This window comes from Pteropus medius, unplaced genomic scaffold (assembly GCF_902729225.1).
Source record: "Pteropus medius unplaced genomic scaffold, Ma_sr-lr_union100, whole genome shotgun sequence".
Taxonomy (NCBI): Eukaryota; Metazoa; Chordata; class Mammalia; order Chiroptera; family Pteropodidae; genus Pteropus; species Pteropus medius.
In genome coordinates this window covers 5401722-5421776 of record NW_024349224.1, presented here as the reverse complement: position 1 = coordinate 5421776, position 20055 = coordinate 5401722, and the positions used below count along the sequence as shown (strand labels likewise).

General features: G+C 47.8%; 1 protein-coding gene across 1 annotated transcript in view; it reads right to left on the bottom strand.

The window, feature by feature from the left end:
* The window catches only part of LOC120617385 (uncharacterized), a 64239-nt gene extending 45142 nt beyond the window's left edge, over positions 1–19097 (bottom strand). The window contains exons 1-2 of the mRNA XM_039881088.1: positions 18953–19097; positions 14632–15235 (exon numbers count right to left, since the gene is read on the bottom strand). Of these exons, the coding sequence (XP_039737022.1) occupies positions 14632–15235; positions 18953–19097 (749 nt within the window). The remainder of the gene's footprint in view (positions 1–14631; positions 15236–18952) is intronic.
* Between the last annotated feature and the right edge of the window lie 958 nt (positions 19098–20055).

Genomic DNA, 20055 nt, shown 5'->3' with positions numbered 1-20055 from the left:
ATTCACCCACTCACAGAAGAACCAAGTGACCCCCTTCCTTTCCGTCATATTCAACAGAATCATGACTAGTTACTTAAGGAGCTGTTAATCATCCCCCCAAAACATACTGTGCTGCAAGGACGGCTTCTGTTCCTCGCCTCTGTGACAGAGACAAGAGGGAAACTAAGGCACAGAGTTGAGAGCTATTTGCCAAAAGTCAAAGAGCCGGCAGAACCATGCTGTAAGCTATTTTTAAGAGTTCGGGTGTCTCCCTGAATTGTGTATAATAAAGAAAAGTAGAATTTCCTTACAACGGGATGGTGCAATCGGGGGCAGAGAGAGATGAAGAAAGGTTTTCGGCAAAGGTGCGATCATCGAATCTCTCCCCCGGCACTGGCTTTACTCTGCCAGTTTGAAGCGCTTTTCTTCCTGTAATTCCCTTTAGACGGGGAATGAGACAGAAGAGTGGGACGGGGAGCCAAGAGGAGGCGTTTCAGAGCGAGGCCAAGTGCGGGGCACCGGCGATCCTCAGCCGCGGGCCGTGCGCGTGCGTCTTTGGGCGTCTTTGGGCGTGTAGGGATGTGCACGCTTTGCTCCTCACAAGCCGTTCTGGTAGAAGGAGAGGTGTTGTTTCTGCATTTCAGTAAATACAATACGCTCCTCTTTAGGGAACTGTGATAACCAGTCTCTCTCCCATCTTCCCAACACATGACTGCTATACATTTAAATCAATATATATTTATTGAGCACCTTCTCAGTACCTGGCACTGTCATATGCACTGAGGTTGTATCGACGGACCAAAGACTCCATCCTGAACCTCGGGGCTAAAGCAGCAGTTGAAGAGGGAAGCAGACAGGCGAATGGGAAACTGCAGTGTGCGGGGTAAGCGCTCGGATGGGGAAGCGGACAAGGACACAGGGAGGAGGAGGCGTAACCTGAAAGGCCGAGGGGAGGGGTGGGGAAGCGGATTCTGGAAGAAGCGCGGTCTACGCCGAGATCTGAAAGATGGGTTGCGATTGGACACGGAGGATGGAAGGTGAGCCTTCCAGGCAGAGGAAACAGCACAGACAGGTGAAGATCTGCAGGTCGGCTCCGCCTAGCACTTGATGGAAATCTGCTCTTCGAGCTAAAGCAAGTTCTATCCTGGGGAGGACTTCGGGGGAATTCTGCAACCAAGCACGGGGCTGTTAAAACGAGAAACAACAGGCCCAAAATGGGGTCACTCGTGCTAAGCCCCACGTCAGCAAACCAAGACTTAACTGCAGTTTCGGCCTCTCGCAGGAACGTGACCTTTAACCAGTCAACCTGGAACCGCCTGGTCAGCCCCAGTGAGGTCATCTGCCTGACAGACCCCGGTCCTTCCCCCAGAGGAAGGGACCTTGCTTGTAGCAGTCTCTTTTTTCTTGAAAAGCTCCTCCTTGCTCCCTCTTCTGCCCGGGAAAGTCTTCCTCTTTGTGCAGCTCCTCAGAGGTCCTTCCTGCTTTCTCAGTGGGATGCTGCCGGATTCATGAATCATCAAATAAAGCCAATCGGATCTTCCAATTACTGAGCTGATTTATTTATTTTTTTAACAGGACCAACCTGATAGTCACTTTAATGCTCTTCTGTCCTTAGGGTACTCGGAATGGGGGAGAACTAAGTGTTCAGGGGACACCCTGGAATACAGTCCCTCCTTCTGATAAAGGATAATAAACACTAAGGGTAAAGCACGGAATCTGGGATAAACTGGCTTTTCCATTATAATTTATAGAAGACGAAGAACGTCCATACCCTTATCCCCTCTCTCTGTCTCTCTCTCTCCCGGTCTGGTCTCTCTCTCTCTCACACACACGCACACACACATACACACACTTGCCTGGTGATCTGGGCAGGGTGTCGAGCTTCAGGAAACTGAAGCTCAAAGAAGAAAAGTATCTGAGGCTATTGGCTCATTCATGATTTCATTCATTCATCCACTGACTTCGCAGTCACCGACCGAGCACTCGCTGTTGGCAGGCTTGTGCTAAGCGCTGGGGAGACAGTGCTGAAGAAGACAGGCCCTGTTCTCGCTACTCGTAGCGGCCAGGGTGCACACCCATTGCTCAGTCCCAACTTCAGTGCCCTTTCCAACACACCGACCTGCCGGCTGCATCTGCTGTCCCTGGTGCAGTGTGCCAGAGGGTGGGTGTTTACTGCCCCGCAGTCTGTCCAGCAAACACACCGTCAAAGAAAACAACAGCATAGTTGCCATGCAACTGTACCTTCAAGACAAGATGCAGACCCAGATTTTCCCTCGTGTTTAGAAACCGTACCCACCAAAGATCGTCCCGGGCCTGGTTTCTCTGAGTCACTGAGAGATTTCCCATTCCACCTCTACCGCCTACACTAGCCTGAAGTGAGTGCTGGCTGTTAAACCCTCACCTTGTGCAAATCTTCCTTCCTAAACAGTCTTATGAAAGTAGGGATGGGATAAAAGTTCTCTCAAAGCAAAAGAGGAAGGATTGATGGGGACAGGTAGAGCAGGGAGTAAGCAAGGGAAGACGAGACACCAGTGCAGCTTTGCCTCCTGGACAACTGTGTGGCCAGCCAAATGTGCCCAAGGTCTAAGAGGACTGGCACGACCCACCCAGACAGACATCCCTCCAAGACACTCGGGAGAGGCCGGTGGTGTGGCGTGGCTCCCCGGAGCCTGAGCAATGTTATTTCCTGGGGCAGAGCAAGTCACAAAGGATGAAAGCTGATGACTGAATGTCTGGGGCAGGGTGGGAGGCCCTGCCAGGAGGTGGGGGTGGAGCAGGGGAGAGGGAGGAGGGGTGGGGACTTGGCTGGCTCTGCACAGACAAATCTCTTCATTTTTCCAGACTGGAAAAAGCTGTTTGGGCTGTGCACATTTGCACAGAGTCACGGTATTTACTACGCTTCCTGGCTCAACAGATTTCTTTTTGTCATTCAGTCAAACGCAGCTTGTATTTTTCATAGCCAGAGCTGAACAGACCGTGGGGGCTCTTCCCCCACGTTGTGTTCAAAACCACATCACGAGTAACTCCAAAGGCCCAGCTCACATGGGCAGCAGGAGCGTGGGGGGAGGGGGGGAGCATGTTTAGAGATAAAGACCCATGTTTAGAGAAAGTGTCTCCTTCTGAGAGGTGTTTGATGACACCCCTCATTTCTCCAACATACATCATTTTTTGAGCAGCCGTAAGAACCAACTGCTATACTACAAACAGATTATTGCACTTTGCACTATCGATGGTGGCGTGGGTGGGGTGCAGGGGAGTGAGATAATTTTTTAAGTGTTTGCTTACTAATAATTTTTTTTAATCCCTTCTTGCCAAAGTGTGTCTATCCAGAGTTCAGTTCCAGAAGCATTTCTGTCCAGATGTCGATTAGAAAGTTATCTGTTGAACCACTGTGTGCTAAGACATCAGTTCAATCCAACACACATTAATTGAGCGCTTACTATGTGCAAGGTACAGTGTTAGGTGTGCAAGTGTCCAAGCTGGCCACAACGTAACATACACTTTCCATTTTTAATAGAAAATGGTCTGTGCATTTGATGGCCTCCTAGCCAACGGTGGGATCTAGGTACCAGGGATGGGCCAGGTCAGCAAGGAAGGAGAGGGGTATGCTTTCCCAAGCCCCTTCATATGATACACCTAGGCTCCCACATATGTAATGCCAGCCAAACCACCACACTGAAAATGTATTCATCAAATCTTGCTCAAATAACACGAGAGTCGGAGAGTGAGAGCCTCCTCTTCGGAGATGACATGATTACGTATCCAGGCAACCTCTGATCTCTCAGTCCAGGAGAAGAGTAAATAAACGGACACCCTAGTGAGCAGGTCAGCATCACCTGATACAATGGAATAGTCTCTAATCCCTTCCTTTTCTTGGGTTGGCAAAGCGCTAAGTCATCTTGCATGAAAGAGAGAGAGAAGGGCCCACACGGACTTCTCAAACCTGCTTCTGAGCCAGGAGCCCTGATCAGTAAGAGCGGTGGAGGCGGGCAACGGAAGTAGGGGAGGGGGAAACCAGGGCAGCAAGAGATTCAGGAGAGCTGGGAATTCTGTACAGTCCGAGCTGCCTGTGCCAGATGTAGCTCGATTTTTTTTTTTTTCTTTTAAAAGACTATTATGAGTTTCCTTTCCAAAGTGGAAATGCAGGGATGGAAAAATGAGTTTCAGTTGCCATGGAAATAAGAGTTGGCTGGGACCTGCAGGAGCAGCAGCTGGAATAGAACAAGTGGCCCTGTGACAGAGGGGACTTCCGGCTGGGGATTAGACAACAACAGGCTTTCGCAGGGAGGAGGAGGAGGAAGAAAGAAGACAGAAAAGGAGACGGACTGTGTCTCCAGACACTGAAGCCTATGAATTTCGCAGACATTTGGAGTGGTATAGAATGCTCTGTGTGCGTATGCGTGCGTGTGCATGTGTGTGTGTGTGCTGCATGTACATCCCCACTGGCCAAAAACACAAGAAGCAAAATAAATCCAACGCTTGAAAAAGAATGGAGTTTACTACACTGGTGACCCTGAGATCAAGACAGCCCCGAGACAGTGGGAAGACAGAAGAGAAGCCTGCCCTTTCGAAGCCATCGGGCGCTGGGGAGAGATGGCCCCTGGACTCTGCTCCCTCCCCTTTTGTCCTCCCGCAGCTCCTTGAACTAAAACCGATGTGGGCCAGAAACACAGCTGACAAAATCCCCACCAGCTGAACACGACTGCGGGTGGGAGCTGTTCTAGTTCATCTGCACCTCTGGGTTACTGGTTCTGTTCCAGGTGGAAGGTCCCCATGACCCTGGGGCTCCGGGGTCTTCTATCTTGAGGACTGGAAAGGGTCTAATGTTGTCAGCATCACATTCTGGGGAAATGCTTCGATGAGGCCTATGGTGACATCATCATTTTGCTGGATCTGTCAGTAGGGCCCGCCTGAGGGAATATTATGCTGTTCTCACTCCTACCCCAGTAAGAGAAACCACCAGGTCCTTTCTTCTCATCATAGTGGGGGCGAGTAAACAGGGGGACTTCGCATTCATGAAGGGACTGAAAGTTAGGTTTTGACTCCATATAATCCTATCAATATCTACATATGCCATCGCTGAGAAACACAGAGAGGGTCATACAGTTTAAACTGACCAACATTCTGGTATCTCGTTTTTTATTTCTTTTGTCTTGTTTTATATTTATATAGTTTATATATAGTTATACAGTCATAACTTGCATATATACAGTTATGTAGTTACATATTTTTTCGTAATATCAGGAGCCTCAAAAAGTGGAAGTATCAAAGAATAAAATATTCACAAATAAATTTAACCAAAGAGGTATAAGAGTAGGACACTGAAAACTGCAAAACATTGCTGAAAGAAATTAAAGAAGATACAAATAAATGGAAAGGCCCCATGTTCATGGATTGGAAGACAATATAAGATGTCAATACTACTCAAAGCAATTAACAGATTCAATGCAATCTGTATCCCACTGACATTTTTTTTTTTTGCAGAACTAGAAAAATCTATAGTAAAATTCATATGGAATCTCAAGAAACTCTAAAGAGCCAAAACACTCTTGAAAAGAAGAATGAAGCTGGAGGACTGAAACTTTATGATTTCAACACTGACTGCAAAGGTACGGTAATCAAAACAGTGTGCTACTGGTATACGGACAGACATACAGACCAGTGGAATAGAATAGAGAACATCGAAAGATATTCTCACATATATGGTCAAATGACTTTCAGCAGGGTGCCGAAAGCATTCAACAGGAAAAGGACAGCCTTTTCAACAAACGGTGTCAGGGAAACTGGACATCCATGTGCAAAAGAATGGAGGTGGACCCTTATTTTATGCTATATTCAGAAATTACCTAAAATGGATAAAGGACTGAAACACAAGATCAAAAAGTATAAATTCTTATGAGACCACATAGAGGAAACAAATCCTCATGACGTTCATTTTGGCAATGATTTTTTGGACATGACACCAAAAGCACAGGTAACAAAAGAAAAAATAAGTAGATTGAACTTTGTCAAAATTTAAAACGTTCAAAGAGCACTATCAACAGAATGAAAAGGCAGAATGGGAAATAATGTTCGCAAACCATATATATCCGATAAGGAATGAATATCCAGAATATATAAAGAACTCAACATCAAAAGAACAACCCAACTGAAAAACGGGCAAAGAACTTAATAGGCACTTCTCCAAAGAAGATACACAAAAGGCCGATAAGCACATGAAAAGATGCCCACCATCACTAGTTATTAGGAAAATGCAACTCGAAATCACCAAGAGCTCCTGTTAGAATGGCTATTATTAAACACACACACACACACACACACACACACACACACACACACACACTATATATATGAAGTGACCCAGCCCCTTGACCTCGGTGTCCACCTCACAGCCTATCAGTTAGGCCCAGTCAGCACCAGGATCTGGCCTTCCTCCCTATTTCCTTTGTTTTGCCGAAACTTACCACAGGTGCAAAACAGGATCAGACTGAAAGAAATGCAGATGGGATAGAAAGATGGATGAAGAGGAGAATGGTTGGGGAGGACAGCACCCCTTGCTTTGATGCGGGTCTACAAGGATAGGGCTGTAAGGCACGAGCAGGCACAACGGGCGGACCGGCAACTTCTTGCTTGGCTGTCGGGCAATGTCGCAGGGGAAGTGGTTATTTCAGGGGCTGGAGGGAGTGAGGATTATGAGCAGATATATAGCACTGGCGGAGGGCGCTTTAGGTGGGTGATTTGTTTGGCTGGAGGGTAGTGTGACTCAAAGGCAGAAGTTGGGAGAGAATACTGGGTCGGCAAGGGAGAGGAGGAGGCCGTGGAGAAGGTGACACAGGGCAGGGACATCTGCCACACTGGCCTGTCATCTTGGAAGGTAAATATTGTTGAGGCAAATTTGGCCTCGATTCATAACCTTCTGGAGCCAGAAGGAACTGAATGCCAAACTAACAATAATTACTACTTCTATTTACAGAGTTACCATGTGCATCTTGTTCCACAACCCTAAGTGGCAGGTAGTGATACTAGTAGCTCCATTTCCAGTAGCGAAAACTGAGGCCCAAGTGGTTAAGCAACTTGCGAAGAGCACACAGTGGCCAGGAACTGGTCGAGCCGGGCTACGAACCCAGGCCTGCGTGGGTCTCGAATGCTGACATACAAGAAATACCTTAGGAGCGAGATTATAAACACAAATTCCATTCCTAGTGGCCAAAGTTGGAATAATTTGAGCATCGAAAAATAAAGGAATATTGGATCATAACCCAAAGTATAAAATAAAATCCATGAGTCTATACTATTATGAATTAAAAAAAAGAATATGAGAGCGAGAGAAAAGCCAACTCTCTCACACAGAATTTCAAATAAATCGCGGAGATACCCATCCTAAAAGTGGTGGATTAGAACTCTCCACCCCCTTAAGCACGGGCTGCACGTAGTGACTTCCTTCCAAAAGTACAGTATGGATCAGGGAAATACAGTAGCTTTACAGTGGAGACATCTGACAAACACTACCCTAAGTCAGATAGATGATCAAGGTATCGACAGTGACCAGTCACGTTGATACAGTGGGATGAAAATGGCACTTTACTTTCCCTCCAAAACCCATAACCCCAGTCCGATCATGAGAAAAATATCAGACAAATCCCATTAGTGGGCTTATCTATAATAAACCTGACCAATACTCCCCAAAACTGTCGAGGTCATCAAAAACAAGAAAATTCTGATACACCTGTCACAGACAATAGGAGCCTAAGGAGACATGACAACTAAAAGTCAAGTGCTATCCTGGATGGGCTTCTGGAACAGAAAAAGGACACTAGGTAATACTGAGGACATCTGAATAAACTATGGACTTTAGATACTAAGAAGAACGTATCGATATTGGTAGGTTAGTGTTGCTAATAGGAGACACTGGGTATGGGATGTACGAGAATGCTCCGTATCATTGTCTCAATTTTTCTATAAATCTAAACTGTTCTAAAAAAAAAAGTCTACTGAATACCAATTTCTGGGTGGACCCCCAGAACTCCGGCTCTGTGGTATGCACTCGCACAGGTCGACGAGAGCTGTGAATGAATCCGGCCCTGCTCCCTGCCTGTCGATGGCAGAGAAGCAACAGATTCAGGGATATCTGCTGGCACCGAGGACACTGCCTGCCTCTCCTCCGTCGGACTCGCTGAGGAGTCCCTGAGACTGATAACCTTCCGCGTGTGAGAACTGCATCTCCCGTCAGCCTGAGTGTCCCCCGAGCTCAAAGCCCACTTTTCCTCTTGGGGAGCCTCCCTCAGTGGCCCCAGCAGCCCCGGATTCTCTAGATGCACTTGATCTTCCTTTTAGGTAAGTCAAGGTTCTTTATACAGGTGGGAAGAGAGCCCATGTACGAAATGTACATTTTTTAAGGCTGGTGAAAGGTCTGTTTCCTCCAAATTCACGAGACTCGTAGCTCTCCACTTAAGCATAACCAACGCTCACAACAGCAAACTGAGTGATTTGTTGGGTTTAGTGTCTAAGTTTTCCTCTCCTGCCCTGCATTCTCGAGCAGCCCTGCACTTCAGACTCCAGGCATAGCAGAGTGAAACGGTAGCAAAAGTTTAAAATGGTGATGCTGCCAATTCTATAATGGCGGGGCAGGGGTGGAGGGGACCCAACATCCTAGCAAACTGCTTCTTGGTTGCCAGAAGTTGTTCCTGGGAGGTACGCAGCAAGTCACCCCAAAATGCAGGGAGAGTGTATCGGTGGCATGTACACACCACGTCTGTGATTACTGACCTGCAAAAGTTCTTAAGGACAGGACAAGGTGTGCCTCTGGACAAAGTAGGAAGAGCAAGGCCTGGAAATCAACTCGAGACTTGACAATGGGGAAAAAAAGACAACTGTATTTACATAAGCTGAAGGAATATTAGGCAGAGAGAAACAGTGATGTGGGAGGAGCTTAGAAAGAACGGTACAGAAGGGCCGGTCTGTGAGAGTCTGCCTTGTGTGCCACATCGTCCAAGCTACTGAGAGCTCTGGGAGCCGTGAGCATCACAGCTTGCTCAGAGGGCTGGCCAGGGCTCCCCAGAATATTCTCTTGATGAGGATCTCAAGGTGGGTCCAGGGAGCAGTAGGAGGCAAAGGTTCAGTAATTGATTAGGCACGTCTACCATGAGTACAGGGATGGGGAGCTGGACCGGCGATGCTGCCATGCTGGACCCTGGTAACCCTTGGAAGATTCAAAACCTTGGAATCCTGGCTATTACAATCACTCCTCTTGCCTGCCTTGTTTTGATTCTATAAACACCAGCCTCCTAACTAGAATTTGGCTTTCCATGTGGACCTTCCTGCAGGGGAAAGAATGAGCTGACAAGCTGACATAAAGTTTCCAGGCCGTTTCACAGTGCTTGTCCCTTTGTGATTTAATATACTTGTGGTCTGGCTTCCTTACCAGGCTCCTGTGAATTTGCTCAGGCTGTCCCTCTCAGCCTGATTAGCAACACGTGCATTAAAGGAGCGCCATCCTCGGCCTGCCAAGAAGGAACATCACCATCCTCCAGCATCCTGTGATGTTGGCCCCGAAGGGTTCTCTCTGCATGACCAGCCTCCCTCTGGACACCACTATCTGGCTGCTATTTGCAATCATTCCGACCACAGCTATTTACCCCGAGCTCAGAATGAGCTGTGGGAGGCCCTGCAAAAAAAATGTGCAAGAGCAACAAAAATAACTTTATAAGTTCTGTTGAATAAAAAAGAATAAGGAAGAAAGAGGCCCTGTGAGAGGGGGGAAGGTGCCAAAAACGCACAATAGAGAACAAGCAGAAGGAACTGGCAATGTTTCATCTAGAGGAGAGGAGATCCGGGAGGGCCACCAGGTCCCTGTCATCAAATATCCGAAGGGACTGTAGTGATGAAAAGGGGACAGTCGATTTGTTCTCCGGGGTCCCCAAGGAAAACCTGACAACCAAGGGGCAGTAGATACAGGGAGACGGAGTTCAGCTAGATAAAAAAGAGGAATCTTTAAAGGTAGTTTTCCTCTAAGATCAGTAATTCGGATGTCATCTTCTCCTATATTTTCTTTTTTAAAAGTTTATGAGAAACAGTGTAATCCTGCAGAAACTCAGGAGCTGGAACCGCTGGGTTCACTTGCCAGTTCTGTCATTTACTAGCTAGATGCGTTTCGGCAAGTTACTTACTTCCCTATGCCCGTTTTCTCAGCTAATAATAGTCCCTACGTCAAATAGTATTTAACCCATGAGGTTGTGGGGAGGAGTAATTAAATTATACAGGTAAAGCGCTTAGAACAGCACTAGGCATTATTTTTTATTACAGTCTCATACCGCCTTTAAGGAGACACATTATTCATATGAATTTATTTTTTTTTAACTTTATATCACGGCTGTAAATGAAAAGCCAGTAACATTTGCCCTGTATAGGTGGAAACTGTAAACATAAACATGAAACGAAACATTTTAGCTACTGGTGCCTGCTCCATGCCCTGAATCAAGGACTGCAGTCACTTCCACAGAAAGGAAGACAGAGAGTGTTACAAGAACATTCTAGTACTTCACTGAGACTTCTTTTGTTGTCAGTATTCAGAAGGAAGAGTCTGGCAAGTTCAAGGAAGCGAAAGGCCGGTAAGGCTGGAGCAGAGGACTGCCGAGGGGCAGGGCGAGACTGGAAAGGGAACGCCTGCCCTGAGACTTCACTTCACGTGCCTTGACTCTCTCCCCCGCCAAGTCACCTCGCAAGGGTCTCTGCGGTGTGAGGAGCACACTTTGGAAAGCAATCAAAAACACTTTGTAGCCCACCCATCATCATTAAGCGCCACTCCCCGCCCCCCAACCATGCAGGGCACCTGCTGTCTCCAGAAGCAGAAGCGCCGTCTGCCTGCCTCAGGATGTGTGTGTGTGAAACAGGTCAGGAGGGGGCGGGGGGAGAGAGAAAAGGAGAGAGAAGGAGAGAGAGAATGTGTGTAGCAACTCTCCACCAGTGAGGGATGGGAGGTGAGGAAATGGCCCAGCTTCCTTGCCTCTTCGGGGGACACACAGTCTCTCCAGGGATCCTCAGCGGGACTGAGCCCAGTTGGAGACTCGCTCATCTCCACATCCTTTCCTGGCTGCCCTCCCTTCCCCGGTTCCCTTCCCTCTCACTGGGCTTTCTGGGATCACCTCCCAGATAAAATTCCTGGCACCCAAATCCTCGTCTCATGATCTACTTTTGGGGAAACCCCAGCTATGGAATGAGCTGCCCGCTGAGCCAGTTTCATTTTCTTGGGGCACTCGACAAATGGCTGAGAGCGTTCGATGAGATTCAGGGCTCAGGGAAGGATTCAACTAGATGGGCACCCTCAGGTCCGCGATTCTACATCAAGTCAGCCAACAACAGCCCGTGGACCACAGCCTGCTCCATGCCTGTGTCTGTACAGTCTGTGAGCTCAGAATGATTTTTATACGTTTAAGTGGTTGAGAACAATGGAAAGAACAGTTATCATTTTGTGACCCAGAAAAATGATATAAAATCCAAATTTCAGTGTCTATCAATAAAGTTTTATTGGGACACGGTTACACCATTTGTTTCTATCCATCTATGGCTGTTTTACACTACAATGGCAGCGTCAAGCAGCTGCAACTGGAAGTATTTGGTCCACAAAGCTCAGAGTATTTACTATCCGACCCCTTATAGAAATGTTTGCTGAGCCCCGTTTGAGGCCATAAGAGGCAGATTGAGAGCTGCTGTCCCATGAACGGGCCCCCCAACAACATACGTAGTATTTCTGGCAATTTGGATCCGCCCTTCACATGTCCTTTTTCTGCATTTTTGTGACCATCCTCACTACTCTTTCTGCCCGCTGTGGGTACCTAGGACTCTTTCACTGAGGCATTAATGTTTTTATACCAGAAATATTGTTACTTTTAAAAAGACATGAGAACTTTTCTTCCCCACACTTGGCCCACCATCCAGGTGGATTCATCTATGCTCGAAGGCTTCTGCAGCCACTTAGCTACTCATTCCTCCCCAAACCAAACCGAACCTCCAGCCCAGGACCATGTCCTGAGATCTCTGACCCATTCTCAAATGTCTGTTCAACATTAAATTAAAACGGGGGGAGGGCTGCTGCTTACCAGCGGTCTAGCTACGGGCGAGTCATTTAAGTGCGTGGAGCATCAATTTCACCATCTGTCAAAGGAGGAAACGATCCTGCCCAGCCTGCCAGGATTACTGTGCTAACTGGATGAAATGAGAGCTGCCCACAAAACACAGTGCCACCTGGCACCGGCCTCTCTCTCCAGCATATTGTCGTATTATTCCATCTCTGCTCCCACCGTACTCCTGGCACATTGACTCTCCTCGAGTGCCCTGACTTTGCCAAGCTTTTGGCTACCTCTGGGCCTTTGCACATGCTTTTACAGAAACACTTTTCTCTCATCTCGCCCTTGTCTGGCTGCTCCTTGGCCTTTCTGACCCCCAATGCAAGGCAGGCCCTTTCTGTCAGCCTCTCCAGCTTTCATTGCGTGGGCAGTAACGTCTAATGACCGGCGATTCTCATTACCTGCCGCGAACATGGAATTAGCAAATAAGGAATCATTGCTCTTAGCGCAAATATAGGGTTACGTTTCTGTGAGCCTCTGGCCACATTTCCATCAACAGATCAGTACCTAACCTTGTCTTATGTGTGTTTCTGTTTAAGGACACCTTACTTAATATATATTGTTGATTCGTTCACATGGAACTCGTGGCTACAACTCACGCCTGAACAAAATCTACTTAACACACATTTCTCCGTAAGGCACATCACAGCCTTCTTGAGCATGACAACGCTAGACGGCACTATGCTTGGGGGAGAGTTTAAACATCAAAATCACCAAAAAGTACAAACATGCAAAAAGACGGAGCACCAAATAGACCACAAGGACACCTGTGCACGGTACGAGAGCGGAAACAAGAAGCAGAGCCTCCCCTTGCTGTGACCTCAGCTGGGAACGTGCATGACTCAAATTTTTTGCCACGAATGACTGTGAAAGTGCTGCGAATACGGATCGGGGGCTTACAGATACATTTCAGCAAAGTCAGAGAATTAGTAAATACGGAAATCTGTGGATCCTGAGGAGCCACTGTACTTTCTTCTCATTTCTCTCATTCCGCAGAGTGTGTGTTTACTGAGGGCTGGTTTACTCATCTCGCCATTTTATCTCTAGCACCTGACAAACGGCCTGGCACATATTAGGCTCTCAACGATCAATACATTTTGAATGAACGAACGCATGAGTCAACGCAGAGAAAGTGCTTCTTTGCCAGCAATGATAGCCAGTGTTTACAGAGAGCACCCCATGCACGAGCCTGCCCTGTTCTCAGTGCTGTGTTCCCTCAGTCAACAAGAGAAACAGATTTTAATCGAACTTTTGTAGATGGCTCTGGAGTCACACTGCCTGGATTCAAATACGGGATCTGCTTCTTATTATTGTATAACCTTGAGCAAGTCCCTTGGCCTCCCTGAGCCCCGGCTCCATCAGCTGTCCAAGGCGGTAACTATAGTCCCTTGTGGGTTGTGGCGAGGACTCCACGGAAAGCATTTAGCACAGCGCCTGGCATGGGTACACCCTTAGCGAAACATTAGCTTTTACTGTTAAAAGCTCCCACGGCAACTCTGAGTTTTATACTATCATGATGCCCACTTTGCAGATGAGAAAACTGAGGTTAGGGGTGGTTCAGTGGTTTAGTGAGTTTTCGGCAGTCACACATAAGGAGGGGCTGGCTCTGGGGACTCCAAGGCTATGCTGGCACTGCTTTGCTGATATATAAATACGGGGGGTCCTTTGATTAGTAACAAGTGCTCTTTTCTGACTGCTCTGCCACATTCACCAGCAAGAGGAGGGCAGCTCCGGCCGTGCCCCTGAACTTCTGTGGGACCAGGGTAGGGAGGATCCGCACCCCCCCCAAACACACTCTCCCTCTTGAGTCCTCACTCATACCCCACGCTGTGAATGCTCCCTGCCCACCCTCCAGTTCGGTCCTTTCAGAAGCAGCCCTACTGGGAGGGAGGTCGTTGGTTTGTTATCTTGGGTTTGACGGTTCCTAGGCCCTGGAGATATTTCCTGCTTAAAAGGCGCATGAAAGGAGGAGAAGAATCAGCATTCTGTTCTGCCACAAACCCTCCTGGAGTTTTCTCCAGCCCTTTACAAGGGTCCTCAAACTTGGCGGCTCCTTGGAATCTCCTGGAAGCTTTTAAATATCCAGATGCCCAGGCCCAGCGCCAGACCACCTACATCTGAGTCTCTGGTGGGGTGGAACTGGGGCATCAGCATTTTTTTTTTAATGCTCCCCAAGCGATTGCAGTGTGCAGCCAAGTTTGAGAAGGGCTGTTTGGCCCTTATCAGCACTCTGCTCCAACGCTGAAGTCGCTCTGGCGACAGGAACACTTTTCTCCTCTTAGGACACGCTGTTCTGGGCTTCGGGCATGCTTTCCAGAGGATGTTTGTCTGCGAGCGACCTGGTGCTCCGTTCCGCCCCTAGGCCCGGCTTGGAGACCGCGGGTCTCCGGGTGCCCGTCCGCCACCACGCGTGTGGCCGCCCCGACTTTTCTGGTTGCGTCTGTCCAGCGCAGCAGGGCCCGGCGGCCGCCGCGCGGCCCACCCCAACCACAGAGGCTCGAGGGGGTCGCCAGGGGCTCAGGAATCCTACCTTGGCCGCTGGCGCTGCCCTTCCGTGCCCGGAATCCTGAGGCTCGGGTCCGATCTGTCGCCCGGCTCCGCTTGTCGCTTTCTCGGGCGCCGAGGGGCACCCGCTAGAGCGCAGTCGCCACCTAGTGGGCGCGCGGGGGCCGCGCGAGGACCCGGGCCGGGCGCCGAGCGCGCGGTCGCGGCGGAAATGCAGCCTGCGCGGCCCACGTGGGCGGTTTCCCAGCGCGCCGGGGACCCGGGGCGCAAATCCCGGCCTCCTGGGACCACCGTCGCTCCCTGCAGGGCACTGGGACGTGACCTTGCAGAAGTCTTCCCCAGAGGGCACGGAGGGCCAGCCGGGCCCTGGCTTCTGGCCTGGGACCCACCCTGGGAATTTCCTGGCTGGACTCGGATCTTTCCGTTCGTCCAAAAGTTTTCAGTACATCCCAATTTGGCATAGCCTTTCTTTGAAATATGCGGGGAGCAGCAGAGGGTGCAAGGGACTGGGTTTCTGACAAGCCAGGGAGGCCTTCCCACGACCAGCAACCCTTTCTTCTTGCAACTGCCCGTCCCCACCCCCCCCCCCAACCTTTCCTCTACCCTGTCCCTTCCAGTCTCTGGCTGACCTTTATTACAACACCCAGTTAGCGTCAGACCCTGTGTAGACACAGGCAGACTCCGTCAGGAGGTGACAACCCAGGCAATGCTTGTCCAGACGCCGCTGACATTTCTGTGGTCGGGGCTCTCCTGGCACTTAGCATCCCCGACTCCCCGGCACTAGATGCCAGTAGCCACCCCTTAGTCATTGTGAGGGGGATGGGCTGGGGAAGCAGCACTAAAGTGCCTTCGGCTGAGAAGCCGAGAACCTATTAGTTAACAATGAAGACTCCGGTGACAATAAGAGCAGTGTCCACGGAAGTACCGCTGTCAGGCTCTTTCAGAGCCCTGGGAACCCTCGGCCACCTCCTGTTCCCGAGGCTTACAGTTTTCTTTTTTAATGAAGACTGCCAAACATGACATAAATGGTGGAATATTTAAAGTGTCTACATTTCATTTATTTCTTTGTTCAACAAATGTTAACTGAGTAGCTACTACGCCTCAGCCCTAGACACTTTTCTACAAACAGGGCTTACAGGGAAGAACAAAATCCCCCCAAATCTTTGCTTTTGTTGTATTCACATTTAATGTGACAAATTAACACTTTGAGCACCCTCAAAAAATTGCAATGCAATGTAATTGAGCTCTTCACAGGATAAGAACAGGATTTCTATTTTAAAAAATCAATTTATAGGGCGCCAAGGACAGAGTGGTCTGGTGTTGGGATACAAGTTATATAGGAAATGTCTTCTTTCAATCCTGGCAGTGAAGGGAACCAAAGTTTTGCCACTCCGAAGCTGCCTTTTGAGATACTGACTTTAAGGGGTTGATTAAGAAACAAGACTCAGAAAGAACCTTTGCCCCTCCCCCTTTTCTTTCCCAAGAGTTTCAGACAGAAAAACCAGCTTCAGGAAGGAGGTTTTAGGATGTCAGCCTTAGCCTAATTTGCATTAAATATGGTAAATAAGAGGGCTTCAGGCAGGGGCCTGTGAGCTAGAAACCCCCTGCTCCCATTGTTTCTGAGCTGCCCAGCAAGAATTTGTCTGCCAAGTGTGTTGAGGTCTAACCCAACTACCTGTCAATTGCCCGTTCTCACTTCAGAAATCTAATACCTCCCCCTTCTCCTTTATCCCAAAAATGTCCTTTATACCCAACGTTGCGTCAGTATCTTTGGAATTTTCATACTTATGTGAATTATCCATGTACAAGTATTAATTAAAACTTTGATTTTCCCTTGTTACTCTGTCTTTGTTAATTTGATTCTTAGCCCAACTGGAAGAACTTGGAAGGTGGGGGGAAAAGTATTAAATTTTTTTGTTGTTGTTTAGCCCCCATAGCAGTTTATCTCTGTGATGACACTCGGTATAACATTACCAGTGGAAGCATTAGAGACACTTTGTGAAAATGAAGCCCGTGCCAACCTCCCCCCCACACACACCTGTGTATGTGCACCTACTTAATTTTTGGTCTCTCTGTTCTGGTGTAATCTGGTCAAAGTGTCATCAGGGCAGAGGAGGAGGTATCTATCACCTGTGAGCAGCGCCTGGAAGGGCAAAGGGCAGTGTGTGCACTTGTGTAAGTGAGTGAGTGAGTGAGTGTGTGTGTGTGTGTGTGTGTGTGTGTGTGTGTGCGTGTGTGTCTGACAGGCCTGCCCTAGCTGACTCATTCCTGGCAGGCTGGTGAAGGTGAATGGGTCAGAGATGTGCTGACAGCCAGTGCCAGCTGACAGGTACACTTACCATTCCGTCACTTTAAGTGTCTCTGAGTCACTTTCAGACTGCTCTTGCTCTAGTCCTTGCGAGAGAACCATCCCACCCCACCCCACTGTGCCCCAAAGCACGCCTGGGCCAAGTCCTAGATTACATCCTCTGGGATTCTGATGGCAGGTGTCGCCTGACGAGGTTAAAGGCTTCCTAATGACTTTCTCCTCAGAGTTTCCCCAGCATTTTTCTCTTCACTGATCACAATATTTTTGAAAACTGCAGTAACCAACATGGCTGTTTTCTCTGTAGATAATCTTGACAGAGAACACAGTGTTTGACAGGTCCAAGTATTATCATTAATTATCATGATGATTATTATTTGTAATGCGTGAGGCACTAAGACGTTTAGATTGGCTAATCAGTTTAATCCTCACAGTCATCCTACAAAGTGGGCATTATTATCTTTCCCATTTTATGAAGAAACTGAGACTCATCAAGCTTATGTCATTTGCCCTGGGTGGAAGAGTTAGGGAGTGGTGTGGCCAAGGACTTGAATCTGGGTGGCCCGACCACAGGACATTTGCCTTTGAGCATGTCACCACTTTGTTGAGCACGCCGTGCGGGACGCCGCGTTTTAGACGAGGGACGGGAGGAACGAGGCACTCTCATTTTTATTCCTCTTGTTCTGTCCTTCTTTCCCTTCAATGGGAGGGTTTTGCTTGTCTCATTTCGTTTTTTATTAAGTTCATAGTTATGCTGTGAGATGTAACCTATTTTTACTAGGAAAGAGCTTATTTATCTTGTAGAGTGATGCTTCATTCAAGCTGGGGAGAATCCTTTACTGTCCAAAATGGACGGAGCTGGAAATGGGGACTGCAGAGGCATGGGCCGGGCGGCATAGGGGCCCTGGCAGGGGAGGAGTGGAGGAGAAAGGAGGCCAGATGCCAAGACACCAAGGGAAAGGAGCTGGGGACCCACCCCGTGAAGGCCTGGTGAGGCCGGCCCTATGGACTGAATGGCAACTTGACTTTTGGGTTCCCAGTGTGTCTATGATTGGCAGACGTAAGTCTGGTCACTTTAGGGTCATGGATTGTATCTGCAACCCCTGCCAGGTGTCACGAGGTGTCATAGCATACACAAGGTGTCATGACATACATATACTGTCTCTTTGAGGCTTCCCCAAAATCCAGGAAATGGGGAGTCAAGGATGTTAAGTGACTTGCTGAAGGCCACCAAGCAGGCACGCCGTAGAGTTATGAAAGTAGTCACCCCCTCTTATTAGCGGTTTTGCTTTCTGTGGCTTCAGTTACCTGCAGTGAGCTATGGTCCAAAAATATTAATATTAAATGGAAAATTCAAGAAATAAAAAATTTGTAAGTTTAAAGTTTTTAAATGGCGTATCATTCAGAGTAGCGTGATTAAATCTTATGACATCTGCCAGGGACAGGAATCATCCATCCCTTTGTCTAGAGTATCCACAGTGTATATGTTACCTGCCTGTTAGTTACTAGAGTATCCACAGTGTATATGTTACCTGCCTGTTAGAGACAGAGAGAGAAGGAGAGAGAAAGAGAGGCCACATTCACATAACTTTTGTTACAGTATATTGTTATAATTGTTCTATTTTATTATTAGTTATTGTTATTACTCTCTTACTGTGCCTAATTTATACACTAAACTTTATCATAGGTATGTATGTATAGGAAAAAAACATAGTATATAGGGCTCGGTAGCATCCCCAGTCCCAGGCATCTACACGGGGTCTGGGAACATATCCCCTGAGAATAAGGGGGACAGCTGTATGAATCCCAGGTTCCTCTCATGCTGAAACTGGTGCTTCCACAACCATTAGCTGCCTTTCCATAAGTGAATGGTGAATTAAACTGAACTCTTAGGATGGGATTTGCTTTTCTTCCTTTCGGCCATGATGGCCTCCATCTTCTACTGGCTTCTATTCTGCTCATCCTTCTAGGTCCAGCTGGAGGAAGCCCTCCCGTATCCCCTCTTTCCCGTATGATCGTTTCCCTAGATCAAAGCACTTACCACGTTCTGCCTCACAGTTTAAGTCCCCGGCGATATTGCCTCCCTCAACAGAGTCTCTGCCCTTTGAGAGCAAGACCCAGGTGGTTTGTTCCGATGTCTCATTGGCCTCTTCACGTCCACTCTCCTTCTCAGACCTGCACTGCATCCTGGAAAGCTGACCTCAATGGGCAAGACCAAAACCTTCTATGCCCACTGGTTTTAAGTTGGGTTTGGCCAGCGGGGGCCCTGGGAGAGACCAGAGGTTGGGAGGAGAGTGAGGTTGGAGTACTTGTGTGCCCAGATTCCTCTCTGCAAGGTGCCTTGGGGCTGGCCACTCTCCTGCCCCTTTAGTCATAGCTGTAAGGTGGCCCCCGCCCCCAACCCTCTCTGCCTCCATGTCCAGGACTCCTTAACCGCAATTCACTAACAGCCGAAAGGAACCTTGTACCATGTGGCTCAATAAACAGCGGTTGAAAATAAGAGCAGGTTGTTTGTTTATTCGTTTGGGTGAGAAGCAGGAGAAAACAGATTTTAAATGGTCTTGAGAACTAGGACCAGATGGCACATAAGCCCCTAGGCTCCCGGGAAATGGTTTTTATTTATTTATTTTGTTTGGACGATCTTTAAAATTTTTTAAATTTTTTTTTTAAATTAGTAAGCAGTAAATTTGGCTTTCAAAATGTTTGGTGTACAGTTCTGTGAATTTTAGCACAGGTATAGATGTGTTTGGGATACAGACACTTGGGATACAGAACACCAAAAGTCGCCTTTACCTATCACAGTTGATACCACTGACCAGTTCTCCATCTTTATAGTTTTGTCTTTTTGAGAATGTCATACAAATGAAATCGAATAATAAGTATCCTTTTGAGATGGGCTTCTTCTGCTCAACGATGTCTTTGAAATTCATTGAACCTGTTACACGTATCAGTAGTTTACCTTTTTTCTTTTTTTGTGCAGACCTATTTCTGGACTATTCTGTTACGTTGATCTGTATATCTATTCCCTAACCAATACCACCTTGCTTGATTGCTTTATACTTTATATAGTAGCGTTACAGTAAGTCTTTTTTTTTTTTTAGTAGTTTGCTCTTTTATTGCTGATGAGTATTCTGTCATATGAAG